Source organism: Ochotona curzoniae, unplaced genomic scaffold (genome assembly GCF_017591425.1).
Source record: "Ochotona curzoniae isolate NIBS_2020 unplaced genomic scaffold, NIBS_Ocur_1.0 contig_1328, whole genome shotgun sequence".
Taxonomy (NCBI): domain Eukaryota; kingdom Metazoa; phylum Chordata; class Mammalia; order Lagomorpha; family Ochotonidae; genus Ochotona; species Ochotona curzoniae.
In genome coordinates, this window is record NW_024465041.1 from 1,082,558 (window position 1) to 1,100,338 (window position 17,781).

General features: G+C 40.1%; 1 protein-coding gene across 1 annotated transcript in view; it reads left to right on the forward strand.

Annotated features, from left to right (window-relative positions):
* Nucleotides 1-17,781, forward strand: part of TOPBP1 (DNA topoisomerase II binding protein 1) — a 51,659-nt gene that overhangs the window by 11,487 nt on the left and 22,391 nt on the right. The window contains exons 9-16 of the mRNA XM_040965757.1: nucleotides 716-879; nucleotides 1,029-1,273; nucleotides 4,416-4,774; nucleotides 5,398-5,570; nucleotides 6,792-7,003; nucleotides 8,213-8,499; nucleotides 16,056-16,229; nucleotides 16,316-16,431. Coding sequence (XP_040821691.1) covers nucleotides 716-879; nucleotides 1,029-1,273; nucleotides 4,416-4,774; nucleotides 5,398-5,570; nucleotides 6,792-7,003; nucleotides 8,213-8,499; nucleotides 16,056-16,229; nucleotides 16,316-16,431 — 1,730 coding nt within the window. The remainder of the gene's footprint in view (nucleotides 1-715; nucleotides 880-1,028; nucleotides 1,274-4,415; nucleotides 4,775-5,397; nucleotides 5,571-6,791; nucleotides 7,004-8,212; nucleotides 8,500-16,055; nucleotides 16,230-16,315; nucleotides 16,432-17,781) is intronic.

Sequence of the window (17,781 nt, forward strand, 5' to 3'; positions counted from 1 at the left end):
AGGGCAGGGTCCCAATTACTGGGCCATCTGCTGCTTCCCCAGGCACGTAGCAGGGATTAGAAGGAGAGAGGCTGAGATGCAAACTGGCACCCCTATGGGATGCTGGCCCCTCGGATTGAGGCTTCACTTGTTATGCCACAGTGCTGACACCAACTCTTAAAATTTTTAAACGTACTTCATGTATAGTAGAAATTTTTTTAAAAATTTATGTACTGAATAAATTTAAGTGTGTGCATTTTGATATTTGAAAGTAAGATAAATTATTACACGCATTCTTCTTCAAAGCATCATGCACACCTATTTGCCTTATTTTTCTTCCTTTTTTGTAAAAGATACATAATTTGTAGGTAGGAAAATTGGTTTTGAGAGCTTAAGGGAATGCCCTTAGGCATATGCGATCATTGACTGCTACAGATCAGAATTAAATAAACATAGATTTATTTTTTGGTTCAGATAATTAACTACAGTTTTCTTTCTACAATGACTTTAAAATAAGCTACTTTGATTTTTAGAAATACTGAGCAAAAATATTCCAAAGGTGTTGAATTCTAGCTTCTATTGCAACTAAAACCTCAAAATATTTGAAATGACTCTAATAATACATGTGCAGTTGTGTTTTGTATTTGTAAGTAATGAATTTTGAGCTACGTGGTGTGTTTCTTTTAGAAAAGATAGGCCTTAACTACACTGAAGTGAATGCTTGTGTTCTTTGCAGATATACGTTTGTGGCTTTAGTGGCAGAAAACTCGATAAACTCAGAAGGCTTATTAACAGTGGAGGTGGCGTTCGTTTTAATCAGCTTAATGAAGATGTAACTCATGTAATTGTGGGAGACCATGACGATGAGTTGAAGCACTTTTGGAATCAATCAGCCCACAGGTTTTGTCATTGTTGTTGTTGTTTCAAAGTCATTTCTGTGCGATGATTTTTTGTAGAATTGCATGCCCTAGCATCCTTGATAAATCTGTGACACTGGGACGACAGGCTTTGGAACTCACACTGATGGGCAGTCATGTGCTGTTTTGTAGGCCTCATGTGGTGGGAGCAAAATGGTTGCTCGAGTGTTTCAGTAAAGGTTACATGCTTCCTGAAGAACCATACGTCCTTGCTAACTACCAGCCAGTGGAAATGCCGATCTCGGATCAACCTGAAGGCAGAATCACTGTACAAAACAATAGCAGCGTTCCTAAAACAGACTTGGCCCCCAAGGAAAACCACAAGCAAGCCGATGATGATTTGCTCTCTCAATATGTAAATAATCACACCACAGTAGGTGAGAAATAATCGCTTAGTATCTGCCGTAGGCAAATCCTTGCCTACATAGACGAATTCTATTGTTTGAAGTTTTATGTGTGTGATTTTATTTTTTTTCTGAGTCGACTTAACTCTTGGGCTCTGAATTGTTTAGACCTCTCACGGTTAAATCAGTTCGGGTTTTTTTCTTCCCGTTTTACAGTTTTGTTGCAGGCGTAGGGCTAATCTGTTCGATTTGACTGTTACCTAGGTAGGCGTAGTGGGTTGGTTTGTGTGTGAATTTGTATTGTCATGAGCTCTTTATGTAAGCATTGTTAATAGCTGCCTGCAACAGCCTTGTTGTAATCTTATTCAGTGCGGCAAGATAAGTTACATTGAAGAGTTTTGAATAATACTTCTTTAAAATGAAATTTTGTAATAAACAGAATGTTTCAACTTTGCCACGTGCAAACGTAAATAGTATATATACAGATATTGTTTCATGTCTTGTGTATTTCAGCATCCATAAATGATAGCACAGCATTTTTCTGCTACTCATCCAATTCAAGTAACTGGTTAAGAATATACTATACTGACATGCGATATAGCCTCCTATTCCCCACATCCCTCCATCAGATCATGTGAGCCTTGACCTTTTTGCCCGTCTATGTGGGTATAGAGCAGATTCTTCTTGCTCTTTTTTTTTCTTACACTTACGTGAATGAGCACATTTGATGTGTTTCATATACACAGTTTAAGAGCCTAATGATGCTTTCCACCCCACCTTCCCTTCCTCCTTCCTCTCATAAATCTCTCTTAACTTGTGCAGTGGCTTATTTTCAGTTTACTTTATAGCGTTCGACGTACACCTAACTAAATAAAGAGTTCGGTGAATGGTAAGTGGAAAAACTTGTCCCTTAAGAGTATGGGCAAGATCCATGAGCAATGATTAAATCTCACAGATGTCAGTCTCACTCATAGTTAAGTTTTTGTGGTCTTGATGTCATGAACATTAAACCAAACTATTAGAGTAACTTGAGTGTTTAGACGTATTAAACTTTTGCTTTTTTCATGTTTATGTCTTCTTTCATCACTACTCCCCTCAAACTGCTTATTCATGTAACATAAAGTGTTCTGATTTTAATATTACTGACTAATTAGTTGTTTTCCAACACTTCTTATTCATTAATTTATTTTGTGTCTGTGCTAATGTTCACTGCTGCCTCTGACGTATAGTAAAGGTCTAAAAGGGATCTGTATCTAGAATGTTCCATTGAGATACTACCCTGAGCCACGGTCATTATCACAGACTGGTAAAATGATTTAACAAAGATGATTTACCTAAGATGTCTTGGATATATATATTTTTTAATTCTATCTGAATTTATTTACCATCTGATCGCATCTAACATGGTAATTGTGAACATCTTTAGTTCCAAGGGTACTCAAGCAACAAAAACATTCCCAGGCACCTAAACAGATACTGCATTGAAGTCAGGGGTCAGAAAGAGCAAAGCAAAACTTAGAGAAAAAAGAACAGGGGGAAATAAAGGAGTAAAAAAAATAGATCATGTGCATGTTCTTGCCTCTGTGCTTCCATACAAATTTTTTTTAGTTAGTTTGTCAATTCTGCAAAAAGAACCCAGAAATTTGATTCAGATTACAATGAATTTGAAATTTGAAATTGGCATCGGTACAATTAAAAACTTCCTATCTACAAACATAGAATACCATATAGTTTTACCTTCTTAAGCATCATTGAAAATAGTGTAATTAAATTCATAAGGTCATGGATAGATTGGATTTGTTCCTGATTTCTATTCTATCTTGCTTTTTTTAATTGATACTGTTTCTTAAAGCCACATTTTCAACTGCTGATAGAAATGTGTAAGATGGAAATTTTGACTATAATTTTTTTTTTATTGACTGGAAATTTTTAGGTATCATTCTAATGTCTTTATAGTTCTAATTCTCATCTTTAGGTCTGGGTGTTAACGTGTTATTAAGTGCTTCTTACATTTTCGTAAAGATTTATTTATTATTTATCTACTTATTTTGAAAATCACAAGAGAGAAAGCGAGAGAGAAAGGCCTTCAGTCGATGGTTCACCCTCCCGATAGCCACGGTGGTCAGGCTGCAGCCAGAGGCCAGATCTTCCACGTGGGTACGGGGCCCAAACGCTTGGCCTCTCTTCTGCTATGTTTTGGGTTCATTGGCAAGGAGCTAGATCAGCGGTGGAACAGCTGGGACATGACCTGGTGCCCTGGCAGGATGTGAGCTTCACAGACGGCAGTTTTACTGGCTGTGCCACCAACGGACCAATCCCTTATCAAGTACTTTTGCTACATTTAGTAGCAAACTGTATTAATAGCTCTAATATAACCAAATCACTTTTACATTATTCCAGGGCCTGGTACCAGAATACTGGTGGACAGATGACTACCGCCCTGTCTTGAGGTCTTGAAATGTGATTCCTCTAGCTTTATTTTTATTCTTCAGGTTATCCTTAGCTCTTTGTGGGCTCTTCTGTTTCCAGTTGAACTTTCCTATCATCTATTCCAACTCTGAGAATAAATTTGTTCTGATAATAAGGCAGCATTCATGCCAGAACAAAGAGAAACACAGGAGAACAAGTACTTACAGATATTCTCATGCATGAACTGCATAACGGAGACTAGCATAGCAGAAAGTCAAGATTTTTTTGCAGCAGCATGAACCGGCACCCATAATATGGGATACCGGGATACCGGCACTTGCAAGGCGAGGATTTAGCCTGTAGGCTACCACTCAGCCCTTACTGTTTGTTTTGGATTTCCTTTGTACTTGTGATAGGAGATTTTTCTGCCTTCAAATTTTTTTGTATTGATCACTGTCTTTCTGTTTTGGGGGTGTATTAATATTCTTGAGGGGGAAGTAAGTTTAAGTTAAATTGTGATAGAAAGGTTTGTTTTTTTCTTCTCTCGTCACCATGGTGTAACCCCATCTAAACTGAGCAGCACCTGCACTGATTTTTCTTGGTTATCTGAAGATGGGATGGATCACATCCATTCTTGTTTGTGTAAGTTTTAATTTTGTAAGCATGGCCAAATTCTAAGACTTTACTATGTTAATATTTTTGAGAGGAAGTAGATTTTAAGTTAAATTACTTTAGAAAAACGTTTCTTCTTTTTTTATTCTTCCAGTTGAGGCTGAGAAGGCTAAAGCTGCCAAGTCTGAGGTTGGGCCGTGTCATGATTCTACCCACGTTGAACCCTTTAATGATTCCACTCACATTTCATTACAAGAAGAAAACCAGTCTTCTGTCAGCCTTTGCCTCCCTGATGCTTCCACAATTACTGAAGAAGGCTTGTTTAGTCAAAAGAGTTTCCTTGTTTTGGGTTTTAGCAATGAAAATGAAAACAACATTGCAAAGATTATAAGAGATAATGCTGGAAAAATCTTAACTCCTCAAAGCAGAACTGTTGCTGACTACGCTGTGGTTCCTCTGCTGGGGTGCGAAGTGGAAGCAACTGTTGGAGAAGTTGTTACAAATACGTGGCTGGTAAGAAAGTACTATAGCTGATGAAATAAAGCCTTGAAGGGTATCTGAATGCCAGGAGTTGCTGTTTATTATGCAGTTGGGTTTGTAAGTGAATGACATTTGGATTTTAACCTGGATTTTGCTTTTTACCTAGGAAATTCTCCAAAATGTTTCCACTTTGGTCCTATTCCTGTTAATACTACAGGTTACTATTTTCCAAAGACTGCAGTGGTAACATTCTTTCTTAGTAGGTCACTCAGACCTCATTACCTCCTATTTTCTCACAAATGAAGTGTGAGATTCACTTTTGTATTATATCAACTTGTTAACTGGTCACTGGTAATTTCACAATTAGATTTTTTCGTTCTAACTTGCTAAAAAGTGGGGGAGGCCAAAACAAGCTAGTTTTGTTGGAAGAAATTAAAGCATCATTCAGTAAGATTAACTGTCCTACGATTCTAATGCCTTAGTGTGATGAATTATTGTTTATGTTTCTTTAAGTATTATAATTTAAAATAAGCTGAAAGTAAACAGTTATTTTAAGACTTGTTTTTCATGAAAGTGGTTCAGCTATTGTAACTGAAGCAGTGTTAATAACTGGTTGCTTATTTCAAGCTGGCTTTTTCGCTTTTTCTTTCTGAAAGGTTGTTTGTATAGACTGTCAGACCTTAGTTGAGCCAAGCTCGAATCCCCTCTTCACACCAGTCCCAGTAAGGACAGGAGCGACTCCTTTAGTGGATTGTGTTCTTTCCTTTAGCCAGTGTGCTGGAGCAGAAAAAGATTCTCTGACATTTTTAGCAAATCTCCTAGGAGCAAGGTAGGTCATATTTTAAGTTGCATCTGTTTTGCTGTGCCTTCCTGTTTGTTTTGACTTAACTAAAGAGCATTCAGATAAGGGCTTGGCTGGGTCTTGAGTGATACTGGATGGATGCCTACCCAACCAGCTGCTGCTGGTGCCTTATTTATTTAGCTATCAGAAGGGGAATATTCACTAGTATTATGTGGGTCACTATTTAATAGTGCTTCTGTAAGCATTACTACTCTTCCGTGTACCGTAAATACAGTGTTTTCTTTTTTAGTAATCCATCACTTTTTTGGGTTTCAGCCAGGAATACGAATGTTAAGTGGTAGGAGCAACTACTTGGGGGAGGAGGAAATTAATTTGAAACTTAGTTGATATTTGTATTAGCCCAACGCCTGAGTAGTGCAGGGGTGCCTGTTTCAACAAAAGTGGAAAACTGCTGTTAGTAATGTAAATGAGCCCGGGGAGGAGGAAAGATGGCCAGGTGAAAGTCAACTTAAGGAGAAGGATGTTATAGTTTGACAAGTTTGAGTTCAAACAGAACTGCACTGTAGAGAGTGTTCTCCCTGAAGGTTTGTGTCAAATATTATTATTCATAACAGCTATGGGAGATATAGGGGAAAAATTAATACAACTGTTAGCAGGAAAATTAATTTCCATTTGCTTCGTGGGCAGTCATAAAAGCGGAAAGGAAGTGAGGCCAGCATTGCAGTACAGCGGGTTAAGCCACTGCTTGCGATGTTTTAAGTCCCAGCTGCTCCACTGCTGATTTAGGGTCCTTCGTAGGACACTTTGTATGGGTCTGGGAAGGTTGCAGAGCAGGACCCACGTATTTGCCCTCTTGGCACACGTGAGAGTGAGCCAGCAACAGCGCAACACTCGCCTAGGTACAAGGCAGCCTAGGCGTTTGCCTGTAGCTGGGAAATTTGCACGTTTCTATGAAACAATTATTGCAACAATACTTTTATCCTAGAAAGGGGACTGTAGAAGAGTGTTAATTGAGGGGCTGACATCATGACCTAATAGGCAAAGCCTCTGCCTGCAGCATTGACATCCCATGTGGGTGCTAGTTTGTATCCCAAAAAGGAGTTAACTTAGTTCAGGATGAAACAACTTCTAATCTGTATTCGCTTAGGCTTACATGAACTCTAACCCTGCTGTTGTGTGAGAAGCTTTGTGTTTGCTGACTTACTATGTATTTGACCATTTGCTTTGTGTATGTGTGTGTGTGTTTAGTGTTCAAGAGTTCTTTGTACGCAAAGCCAATGTCAAGAAAGGAATGTTTGCCAGTACGCATCTTGTGTTGAAAGAGCCTGGTGGTTCTAAATATGAAGCTGCAAAGAAGTGGAACGTACCTGCAGTCTCTGTAGCGTGGCTCTTGGAATCTGCTAGAACGGGAGAGAAAGCAGACGAAAACCGTTTTCTTATTGAAACTTCATTTAAAAAAGGTTAATACTTGGTGTTTTTTGGTCTTTTGGGGTTTTTTTTTCTTGCCTTGTGTGTATTTTAACAACTTGGTATTTCTTGGGCTGTGAATGTGCCAAAGCTAGAGTGATCCTGGTGTTTTAGAATCTAAAGATGTGAGCCTGGACCCCATTTACTGTTAGGTCCTCACACTGACAAGATAATGTAATTAATATGCTGTCTCTTCCTTTCATCTTTGACAATCCTGCTTGCCTGCTCTTCCTTGCTAAACTGTAAGCTGCGTAGCAACAGGGAATACACACATCTTTTCAGTTCTGTATTTCCAGTGTCAGGCATTGGTTTTCACATGGAATAATCTAATAATAACATGATGTAGTAGTAATCTAATAAGTGTTTTGCTCAGTGTTGAAAAAAGTAGGGAGGGGATGGGAGAACAACAATTCAGTGATGTGGCATTCCCAGCAGACTTAGGGGACGAATCATCAGTTTGGTGAGCACTTTTCATGGCCAGTACTCATTTAGCCAGATACATGGGAAGCTTTGAAACAAAAGTGATTTAGGGCATATTAAAGTGTCATTAAGAACTTTTTAGTAGATTAAGGCCATTTTAACATATAACCAGGTAAAAATGAAATCATTTTATTAATTGCCAGTATACTTATCTCACTTACATGGCATTTTAAAACATCATCTGGTTCACTTTGGAAAAGTAGGCATATGATACAGTTTAGAGGGTACCTAGGAATCAACAGGAAAAGTAACAGTAACATAAACACACCTTTTACTTGCCCCTTGACTAGACAAAGAGACTTGGTGTTAGAAAGAATTCAGCTTCATGGTTAAGGTGCCTGTGACCCACTTCAGAGTGCTGAAGTTTGATGTTCTAGGTCCAGCTCTTGACTACAGCTTCCTGCTAACACTAGGAAGGAGCAGCAATGCTTCAGATGTCTGTGCCTCTGCCATTTATCACTAAAGTGAAAGTGATATCATTTGGGGCTTTGTAAGACTTTGTACCCAGGAAGCCTTGGCTCCCTTGCAGTCATTGAGTCAGCCAGTGAATGGGAGCACCGGCCCATCTGGTTTTCTGTGTTTCTCAGGGCCGTTCAAGGAAAAATAAATACACAGACACACGGTCTACCCCCACAGTGTATGCCTTGCATCTAGCAGAAAAAAAAAAAAGAGAAAAAGTGGGTATTAACAGCTCGTATTTATTTTTCATATCAAATCTCTAGAACAAAGTTTAGAAACTGAAATAACAAATGGAGTGAATCCAAATCCAGAACTACTAGAGCATCCTGGCAGACACCTGGAGACCCACAGGAAAACAGCTGTTACACCCTTGGATATGAACCGCTTTAAGAGTAAAGCTTTCCAGGCTGTGATCTCCCAACATGTCGGCCAGGGGCCCGCACCTCCAGCCGCAGCACAGCCACTTCAGAAAGAACCTTCGTTACACCTGGACACACCATCAAAATTTCTATCTAAAGACAAACTTTTTAAGCCTTCTTTTGATGTGAAGGTAAGACTTGTAGAAAAATGGTGTTTGGTTTATAAAGCCTGAAATTTTGCCTTACCTCTAAAGTGTGTAGTCGTAAGGTTTCCAGTTATTGGCAAGTAGATTCATGCTTAGTCTCAGCATTCGTATTGCTGAGCCCAGCCAACTGTAGATAACTGTGGCATGAAATTAGAAATCTGAGTTTGAGTCCTAAATCATTCATGTCCCCTATGACTCTAAGCTTATCTAAGCATTAGTTTCTTCTTATTTTTTAAAGTTTCATTTATTTTTGTTAGAAAGGCATATTTACAGAGAGGAGAACCAGAAAGAAAAATATTCCATTTGCTGGTTTACTCCCCAACTGGCCACAACCACCAGAGCAGAGCTGATCAAGAGCCATGAGCCTGGATCCTCCTCTGGGTCTCCAACTTGGGTGCAGGGTCCCAAGGTTTTGGGGCATCCTTTACCATTTTCCCAGTCCACAAGCAATCAAGGAACTAGATGGGAAATGGAGCAGCCCACACATGAATTGACTCCCACAAGGGATCCTAATTTTTGAAGGGGGAGGAATAGCCACTTGAGCTATTGCACCAGGCCCTAGGTTCTTTTGTACAAAGAAGGTACTTACACTTGCTCTGAAACTTGATGGATTTTTAATGATCAAGTCAAATGATAATGATTTTTATCAAGAGTATGCTAATGCAGACACTTTGCTGCTCATATATTGCTTTTACAACCTAGGATTCATTGTCTTATAAAAATTGTAATCATCTTTTCATTCATTTCCACTAAAGAATATTAGTTAAACATGTTTTATGGTTTGATCTTGAGTGGTTGATATAGTATAGCACATTTCTGACAAAGTCGTTTGTACATGATGGCCTGATTTTTTTAGGACTTTTCCTTTTATTTCTCAAAGACTATCTTCTTAACCATTCTTTCAGTAGTTGTTGGTCTCTCAAAAACCTATTTTAATCATTGTCTATGATTTCCTTATCCGTGAACTTTGGAAAAATTATTATACCCACTCATCTGTTACTTTTTTTGCTCAAGGTGTACCAAGAAGCAGCATGGTTTTTTTTTTTTCTGTAAAGATTTATTTATTTTTATTGGAAAGTCACAAGTACAGAGAGAGGAAGCTACAGAGAGGAAGGTCTTCCATCCGCTGATTCACTCCTCAAGTGGCCACAACGGCTGGAGCTGAGCTGATCCAGTACGCATTTCTACTGCTGAATAAAAGGATTCCAATGAAACTGTTAGATGTATCTTGACAACAGGACAAGAGACTCTCTGCTATAGTCCACACCTACAATGCTGTAATACACTTAAATTCCAGAATGATGGACTTGTGACTGTTAATGAAGGTCTATACTGTTGTAATAATATGGAGGAAATCATAGGTGTGGAGAGAGGGAGATTAAGCAGGATGAAAGGGGAAATTCTTGAGCCCATGGAACTGTATCGTGAGGTGGGAGAAAAAACTATGGTGGTACCTACTTGGGTTGTTTATTTGAAAGGCAGACAAAGAGTACCTAGCAGCTGTTCCTTCCCCGAGTGTCGGGAACAGCTAAGTCTGGGCCAGAGCCAGGACACAGGGACTCAGTTCCCACATGGGTGATGCCACATTTTTGCATATAAAAAAAGTAGCAACATGGCTAGAGGCCTGTGGACATTAGTATTTTATCCAGTGATACATTTACTGTGCTATCCTATGTGTGTCAGTTAAAACTAAATTCAGGAAGGCCCCAGAACGTCAAATTTCTGATTATTCCATGGGTTCCATTATGTTAAAAGAATCTGGAATATTCACTAAGTCTGAAGAACCACTTTGAACGGAAACTTTAAAATGTACTACCAAAAAAAGAGAAAAACACTGCTAGGCAGAAATTAATATTAAATAGTGAAATATGCTTTTGGGTATTGAGACCTCAGAACAACTATAAAACTCTTATTACTGTAAGGTGTCTAATAAAAAATACTGAGTGATTGAAAATATTGAAACTGTTTCCTTGTCTACCAGTAAAGCTTCATTTACCATTCAGAGTCTGTGAACAAAAACCTCAGACATTATCTGACCTGATTGCTTGATTTTACCAACAGAAATGATGACGCCCACAGAGGCTGACAGGAGGACTGGTTCTAGAGCTTAGTTTAATGAAAACTTAGAATTCTCAGTATAATATGTTTGACCCTGGAATTAATCAAAGACAAAGACTTAATTTAAGTTGCAGAAAATTGCCCTGGGTATCAATTAATATTTTCTTGCTGAAGATGCCCTACCTATAAGCTTTGGTATCTACGCCAAAACATACTAGCAAGAATCATTAAAATGCTACTTTGGTGCACCAGGATCCCATATGGGCACTGGTTCTAGTCCCGGCAGCCCTGCTTTCCATCCATCTCCCTCTTGTGGCCTGGGAAAGCAGTCGAGGATGGTTTTTATTTAAAGCAGTAGAAATGCGTACTGCAACGTATGTTCACTTCTCTGTATGCAAATCTCCATTATAAAACTATTTATCTATTGATCTTGTATTTTGCATGAAGGTTGTCAGTTAGAACATTTAATATTTGTCTTTTTGTGATTGGCTTATTTCAGTGAGCATAACATTTCCTGGTTAGGACCGTCTTACTGCACATGCAGAATTTTATTCTTTTTAGTGGCTGAGTAGTATTCCACAGAACACATGTACCTTGCTTTCTTTATCCGTTCCTCTTTCAGTGGGCATCTGGCTTGTTTCCTTGTCTTTGCTACAGTTAATTGTGCTGCTGTAAATATAAGGTTACAGCTCACTCTCTCATACACAGATCTCATTTCCTTTGGGTCAGTGGGATCATACAGTAGATCAGGTTTCAGTTGTCTTTGAGAGGCTGTCCTGGCCTAGATTCCCACCAAGAGTAAAGAAGATACCTACGCCCTGACCTTCACACCAGCAGGTAGTAGAGTTCTGAATGCAGGCCAGTCTCACTGAAGTTAGGCGGAATCTCCATGTGGAGTTATTTGCATTTCCCTAATGGCTAGAGAGCCTCAGCATTTTTCTCACGTCTATTAGCGATTTCAATTTGTACTTATGAAAAGTTTTGCACAGTTTCTTCTCATTTCATCTCAAGAAATGTCTCTTCACAAGGTTGTTTTGCTGTCACTGAGTTTCTGCAGCCTTTTGTACATCTTGGATAGGAGTCCCCTCTATGGTCTACTGCATAGAGATTTCCTCCCATTGTGTTGGCTGCCTCTTCATTTTGTTGAGTGCTTCCTTGGCTATGCAGAAGATCCTGAGTTTGAGGTAGACTCCTTTGCTTATTTTGGCTTTTGGTGATTTTTCTAAAGTCTTTACCAATGCCTGCATCTTCAAGAGTGCTTCCTGTGTCGTCCCCTAACTGTTTGATGGTTTCTAGGTGGAGATTTTGGTCCCTGATCCATTTTTGCATGAGGTGACACGAGGGGGGATCTTGCTTCTGACTTCTGCAGGCTACAGGCTGCTGTCTAACTGTCCCAGCAGCATTTCTTGAAGAGACCGACATTTTTCCCTGAATTCTTTTCAGGAAATATCTTGTGGGAGACCAGTTAGTTGCACATGCGTGGACTCCTTTGTGGGGTTTCTGTTCTGTTCCATCAATCTTCTTTATTTCGATACCAGAACACACTGTTTTGAAGACTACCGCCCTGTCTCCAGGTCTGCAATTGTGATTCCTCTAGCTTTATTTTTATTCTTCAGGTTATCCTTGGCTCTTTGTGGTCTCTTGTGTTTCCAGATGGACTTCTTTTTTTTTTAAAGATTTATTTTTTATTATGTTTTATTGGAAAGGAGGATATACATAGAAGAGAGACAGAGAGGAAGATCTTCCGTCCGATGACTCACTCCCCAAGTGAGCGCAACGGTCGATGCTATGCCGATCCAAAGCCAGGAGCCCCTTCCGGGTCTCCCATGCAGGTGCAGGGTCCCAAAGCCTTGGGCCGTCCTCAAATGCTTTCCCGGGCCACAGGCAGGGAGCTGGATGGGAAGCAGGGCTGCCGGGATTAGAACCGGCGCCCATATGAGATCCTGGGTGTGCAAGGCAAGGACCTTAACCACTGCGCCATCACACCAGGCCCTCCAGATGGACTTTTGTATCATCTTTTCTATTTCTGAGAATGTTGTTGGGATTTTGATTGTGAGTACTTTGAGTCTTTACAAGTTCTTGGTAATACTGACATTTTGAAGATGATTCTGATGATCCAGGAAATGTTATATTTCTCTATCTTTCAATGTCTTCCTTTTTTTCCCCGATGGTTTGTAATTTCCATCATGGTGGTCTTTAACACCTCTGCTTGGACTCATTGCACAGTATTTAAAATTCTTCTGCACTGTTGTGAAGAGGACTGTACTTAGAGGTTCTTTCTCAGCCATGGAGTTATTTGTGTATCCTAGAGTCATTGCTTTATGTTTCATTATTTTGAAACATACTATCCTGCCAAACTCTCATATGTTTCCAGTGGTCTGTTGATGCCTTTGGTTCTCCAGTGTATAGAATCATATTCTTTGTAAACAGGGATAATTTGAATTCCTCACATTCTATTGAATTGCTTTAATTTGTATTTCTTGCCTAATGGCTCTAGCAAAGACTTCCCATACTCTGTTCCATAACAATAGTGAAAGTGGACTTCCTTATCTAGATCCAGATCTTAGAATCTTCCAGTCCTTCCCCATTTATTTTGATGTGGAATTGGGTTTTGGATATCAGAATACTTCTGTACCTGTCTCGCTTAGGGAGCATCTGTGTCCTTGGAGACTCTGTTTTGTTATTATTCGTCCTACATTTAGGATATCTGTCCCATTTGCTTTGAATAGCTCGAGTCTATTACTTGTTACATGAAACTATAGAAAATACATTTCTTGTCTGCTGCAGGTGGGTATTCACAAGATACTCACTAGGGTATGTGAAGATCTGGGGCCCGGCACAGTGGCCTAGTGGCTAACACCCTTACCTTACACGTGTTGAGATCCCATATCAGCGCCGGTTCTATCCCTGTGGCCCAACTTCCCATCCAGCTCCCTACTGGTAACCTGGGAAAACAATCACAGATGGCCCAAGACCTTGGAACGCTGCACAATGTGGGGGACACAGAGGAGGCTTCTGGCTCCTGGCTTCAGATTGGCTCTGCTCCAGCTATTGTGGCCACCTCGGGATGAGCCAGGGGAAGGAGGATCTTGCTGTCTCCTCTCTCTGTGTATCAGCAATTATATTTAAACCATAACTTAAAAAACTTTTTTTAAGATTGATTTATTTGGAGAGTTAGATTTACAGAGAGAAAGATCTTCCACCTGTTAGTTCACTCCCCCAGTAGCCACAATGGCTAGAGCTGAGCCAATCTGAAGCTAGGAGCCTCTTCTGGGTCCCCAATGTGAGTGCCAGGAGCCCAAAACTTTTTGCCATCCTCCACTGCTTTCGCAGGCCATAAGCAGGGAGCTGGATGGGAAGTGAGGCTGCTGGGACAAGAACCGACACCCATATGGGATCCCAGCATGTACAGCTCAAGGGTTTAGCCACTGACTGAACCATAGCTCCGAGCACAGAAATATGGCTTTTAACATTATACAGTATCCGTATTTATTGCTCTTGTGGTTCAGATCCTCTTATTTTGAATTTTAATCTGTGTTCTGTTGGTTTTGTTCGCCTCATGAATCTCTTTTCCTTCACTTGTGGCCTTTTGGGTTGCTTGTGCTTCCAATGCCTCCTCTGCACAGCACAGAATTTGGCTTGGTTTTACACGTCAACTTGAGAATGTTTTTCTGGGAATTGGGTGAATTAGGCTCCATCATGTTACACTTGGTCCCAGTTCAGTCATATAGTGCTGTAATTTACAGTCTTATGGTTATGCTGTGTGTCATTTGTTTTAAAATTTTTACTTTTAGAATTTAAGGGTTTTCAGGCCCGGCATAGTAGCCTAGTGGCTCGGCTGCTCACTGTGTGTGTTCCTGAATCCCATATAGGCACCAATTTATGTCCCAGCTGCTCCACTTCCTTTCTAGATGCTTGCTTGTGGCCTGGGAAGGTGGTTGAGGACCATCCACGGCCTTGGGAGGACCCTGCACCTGCATGGGAGACCTGGAAGAGGCTCCTGGCTCATGGCTCCCGGCTTCAGATCAGTTTTGCTCTGGACATTGCTACCACTGGGGGAATGAACCAGCAGATCTTTTCTGCCTCTCCTTTTCTCTATAAATCTTTATTTTCAGTTAAAGAAAGTTAAGTTTTATTGTTGTTGTTCTTCTTCTTGCATTTATATAGTTCCCTTAATTACCATCCTTAATTTTTCCTATTTTGCTTTTCAAATTACATTTTTGGCTCCTCTTTACTGCCTCAATAATCTTACTCTACAAATCTTACTCTCCAAGTGACTGTCATGGCCAGGAGGCCAGGCCAAAGCCAAAGCCTGGACCCCAAGGTCTCACCATGGGTCGTGGGGCCCAAGCACTTGAACCGCCTTGCAGTAATTTCTCTGCTTACTAGTAAGGCCAGTTCTGTTTTCAGTTCCGGCTTCCTGCTAACACCACAGGAAGGCAGCAGATGATGGGGTTCTCAGGGGTTGTGCTCCTAGCCCCTGGCCTTGGTCTAGCACTGGATGATGCAATCATTTGGAAGGTGAACCAGTCAACAGAACGTCTCTGTCTCTCTCTCTCTGCCTTCCAAATAAATTTGTGGGGAAAATTAAAGAAAAAATGGATATCTTTTCACTCTTGCATATGCAAAGGGATACGGGTACAAAGCGGTTGTGTTGTTATGCCAGTGAAATTTTATTCACTTAAATATTTATCAGTTGGGTGCAAATTAAATATAATCTGACATATGAATGGAGTACTGAACAGATGCAGAAGAGAATGAACAAGTCACTTGGACTGTAATAGCTTCCTCTTGTGAGGGAACTGTAGGTAGTGTGAGAACAGGAATCTAGCCCTTCATTTGCGCTGGTGAGTTCTGCTTCCGGTGGTTCAGCCAGCCATGGCTCAGAAACGCAAAGAAATTTACATCTGTGCTGGAGAGTGCTTTCTCTTATCATCATCCCCTAGATAGTATATTACAACAGATACTATATACGTAACATTTACGTTGTATTAGGCCTTGTAAGTAGATTGGAGATGATTTAAAAGTGCAATAAAGATGTGTAGAAGATACGGAAAGCTCCCTCACCCTTTGATTTCAGCACTTGCAGATGGTGTCACAATACGGAGTGTCCTGCAACCCCGCCCTTGAGTGCTGTTAGCTCTGCTTTCTGATTTTAATTTTCAGCTCATTCTTTTTAACCTTCCTTATTTGTCACTTTGTTTATATTTATTCTTGAGATTTGGGTAAATGATAAGCAGTGTTGAAATGCAGGCTTGTTATCAACTGAACCAGTCTCCTGGAAAATGTAAAATAGTTTTCTTCAAAGTATGCACGCATGGATTAGAGCTCATACTTTTATGAATGTTTCTAGAAGAACTATTAACTTGGGATATTGTCTCTATTTTCTTACTTTACCCATTTCTCCTTTTTTCTCTTCTATTTATTTCTTTTCTCTTTCTCTTTATTCCTTTCCCTTCCCCTTCCTTCCCATATATATATAGGATGCACTTGCTATCCTGGAAACTCCAGAAGGTTCCAGCCAAGGAACCAAGAAACTGAATACCCCTCTCTCAGAAGTCATTGTCAAAAACTTGAAACTTGCTTTGGCAAATAGTTCTCGCCATGCAGCTGCTGTCTCTGCCAGCCCTCAACTGAAGGATGTGCAAGCAAAGAAGGTAAAAGCAGTTCTCTTACTGAAGTTAATGTTTAAATAAAAAAACATTCCAAACGATAGTGGCTGGTGGATCCTTTTGTTTTCCAGGGACAGGAGGATGCACCAAAGCCACTTCACAAAACCGTGGTTTGTGTCAGTAAAAAGCTCAGCAAGAAGCAGAGTGAACTGAATGGGATTGCGACCGCTCTGGGAGCAGAATGCAGGTAGCGGCACATCTCTGGTGATTGGGCTAGATCTGTACAGACATCTAACGGCTGCTGTGAGCATGTATAAGGAAACATTTACTTTTGTCCTGTGGCGTGTCATATAAAATCTCTGGTTCATTTTTATTTACCCATTCTTGGAAAATGCCCTCCCACACGTCAGCTTACTTGTGTATTTTTTTTTTTAACAGTACATTTGACAAATACTTGAGAGCCTATTTGCTGCCACTCTGTATTCTAGAAGCTCAAGCAGGATGAATATTCAGTACAGTCTCAAAGAAGCCTTGTCTTCAAAGCTAGAGTAATATAAACGTACTTCAGAGCTTCATGGGAAATCAAGTTAAGATCGCTTGTTTTGGTGTAAAAATTGTTTGAAATGTGCATATAAGATGTCTTTAGAAGATCTTGGGGAAAAAAACATTATAATAGCAACATGCATGCACTTCATGTTTTTGTTCCAAAATTCACTTTTATTTTTCAAGCACCTTCACGAGTTTAGCTGTACTATTAAGCACATTTTTACTTGAATGCTTTTCAGACGGAGCCTCTCTGTGAGCAGCACTGAGAGGGCTACTTCCCCTCCAGAGTTTAAGTGACCCTCGTCTTCCTCACTAGACTTATTACAGACCAAAATGTAAAAACTATAGAACTATAAAAGTCTTTCAAAATGAGATATAGAGAAACCATAAATCTTTAAAAGAAAAAAAAAAGGAAGAATGGGACAGGCATTTGGCACAGTGGTTCAAATGTCACTTGGGGCCTGAGCAGCCCATGGCTAAGTGCCTCGGCCCAGGCCTGCAGCTTCTCGCAGGTGCAGTTCCTGTGGACCTCGGAAGCAGCAGGAGGTGGTTCGTGTAGCCTGGTTCATTGCACCCTTATGGGAGACGTAACTGGCTCCTGACGTAGACGTGAACTCATGGATGAAATTCCTAACTAGAATTTTACATTGCATTACTTCAGTTCACTTTCAATATCTTCCCATGGAGTTTTTAAGCTTGGAGATAGATAAAAGCAAAGAATCCTTTGGTTTTTACATGTTGCAGTATTTATGCATCCATAGAGTAATCAGTTGTCAAGGGAAAATGTCCCGATGTTCCCTTCAATAATCTATCTTAAAACAGCTTATAACGTCTCCCACCTTGAGACAGTTAAACATCTAGGGCAGATTTCAGCACATCAGAAGGAGCACCACACTTTATGGTAAATATTCGTGCTAATAACAATAACAAGGGCAGTGGAGTACAGTATGTTTGCATAGCTAGGTAAACTCAGATACAGCAGTCACAAGCTGAGACCAGTTATGGATGCCATTTTTACTTGATCCTGTGACTTCAGCAGTTCTTCGTTTTG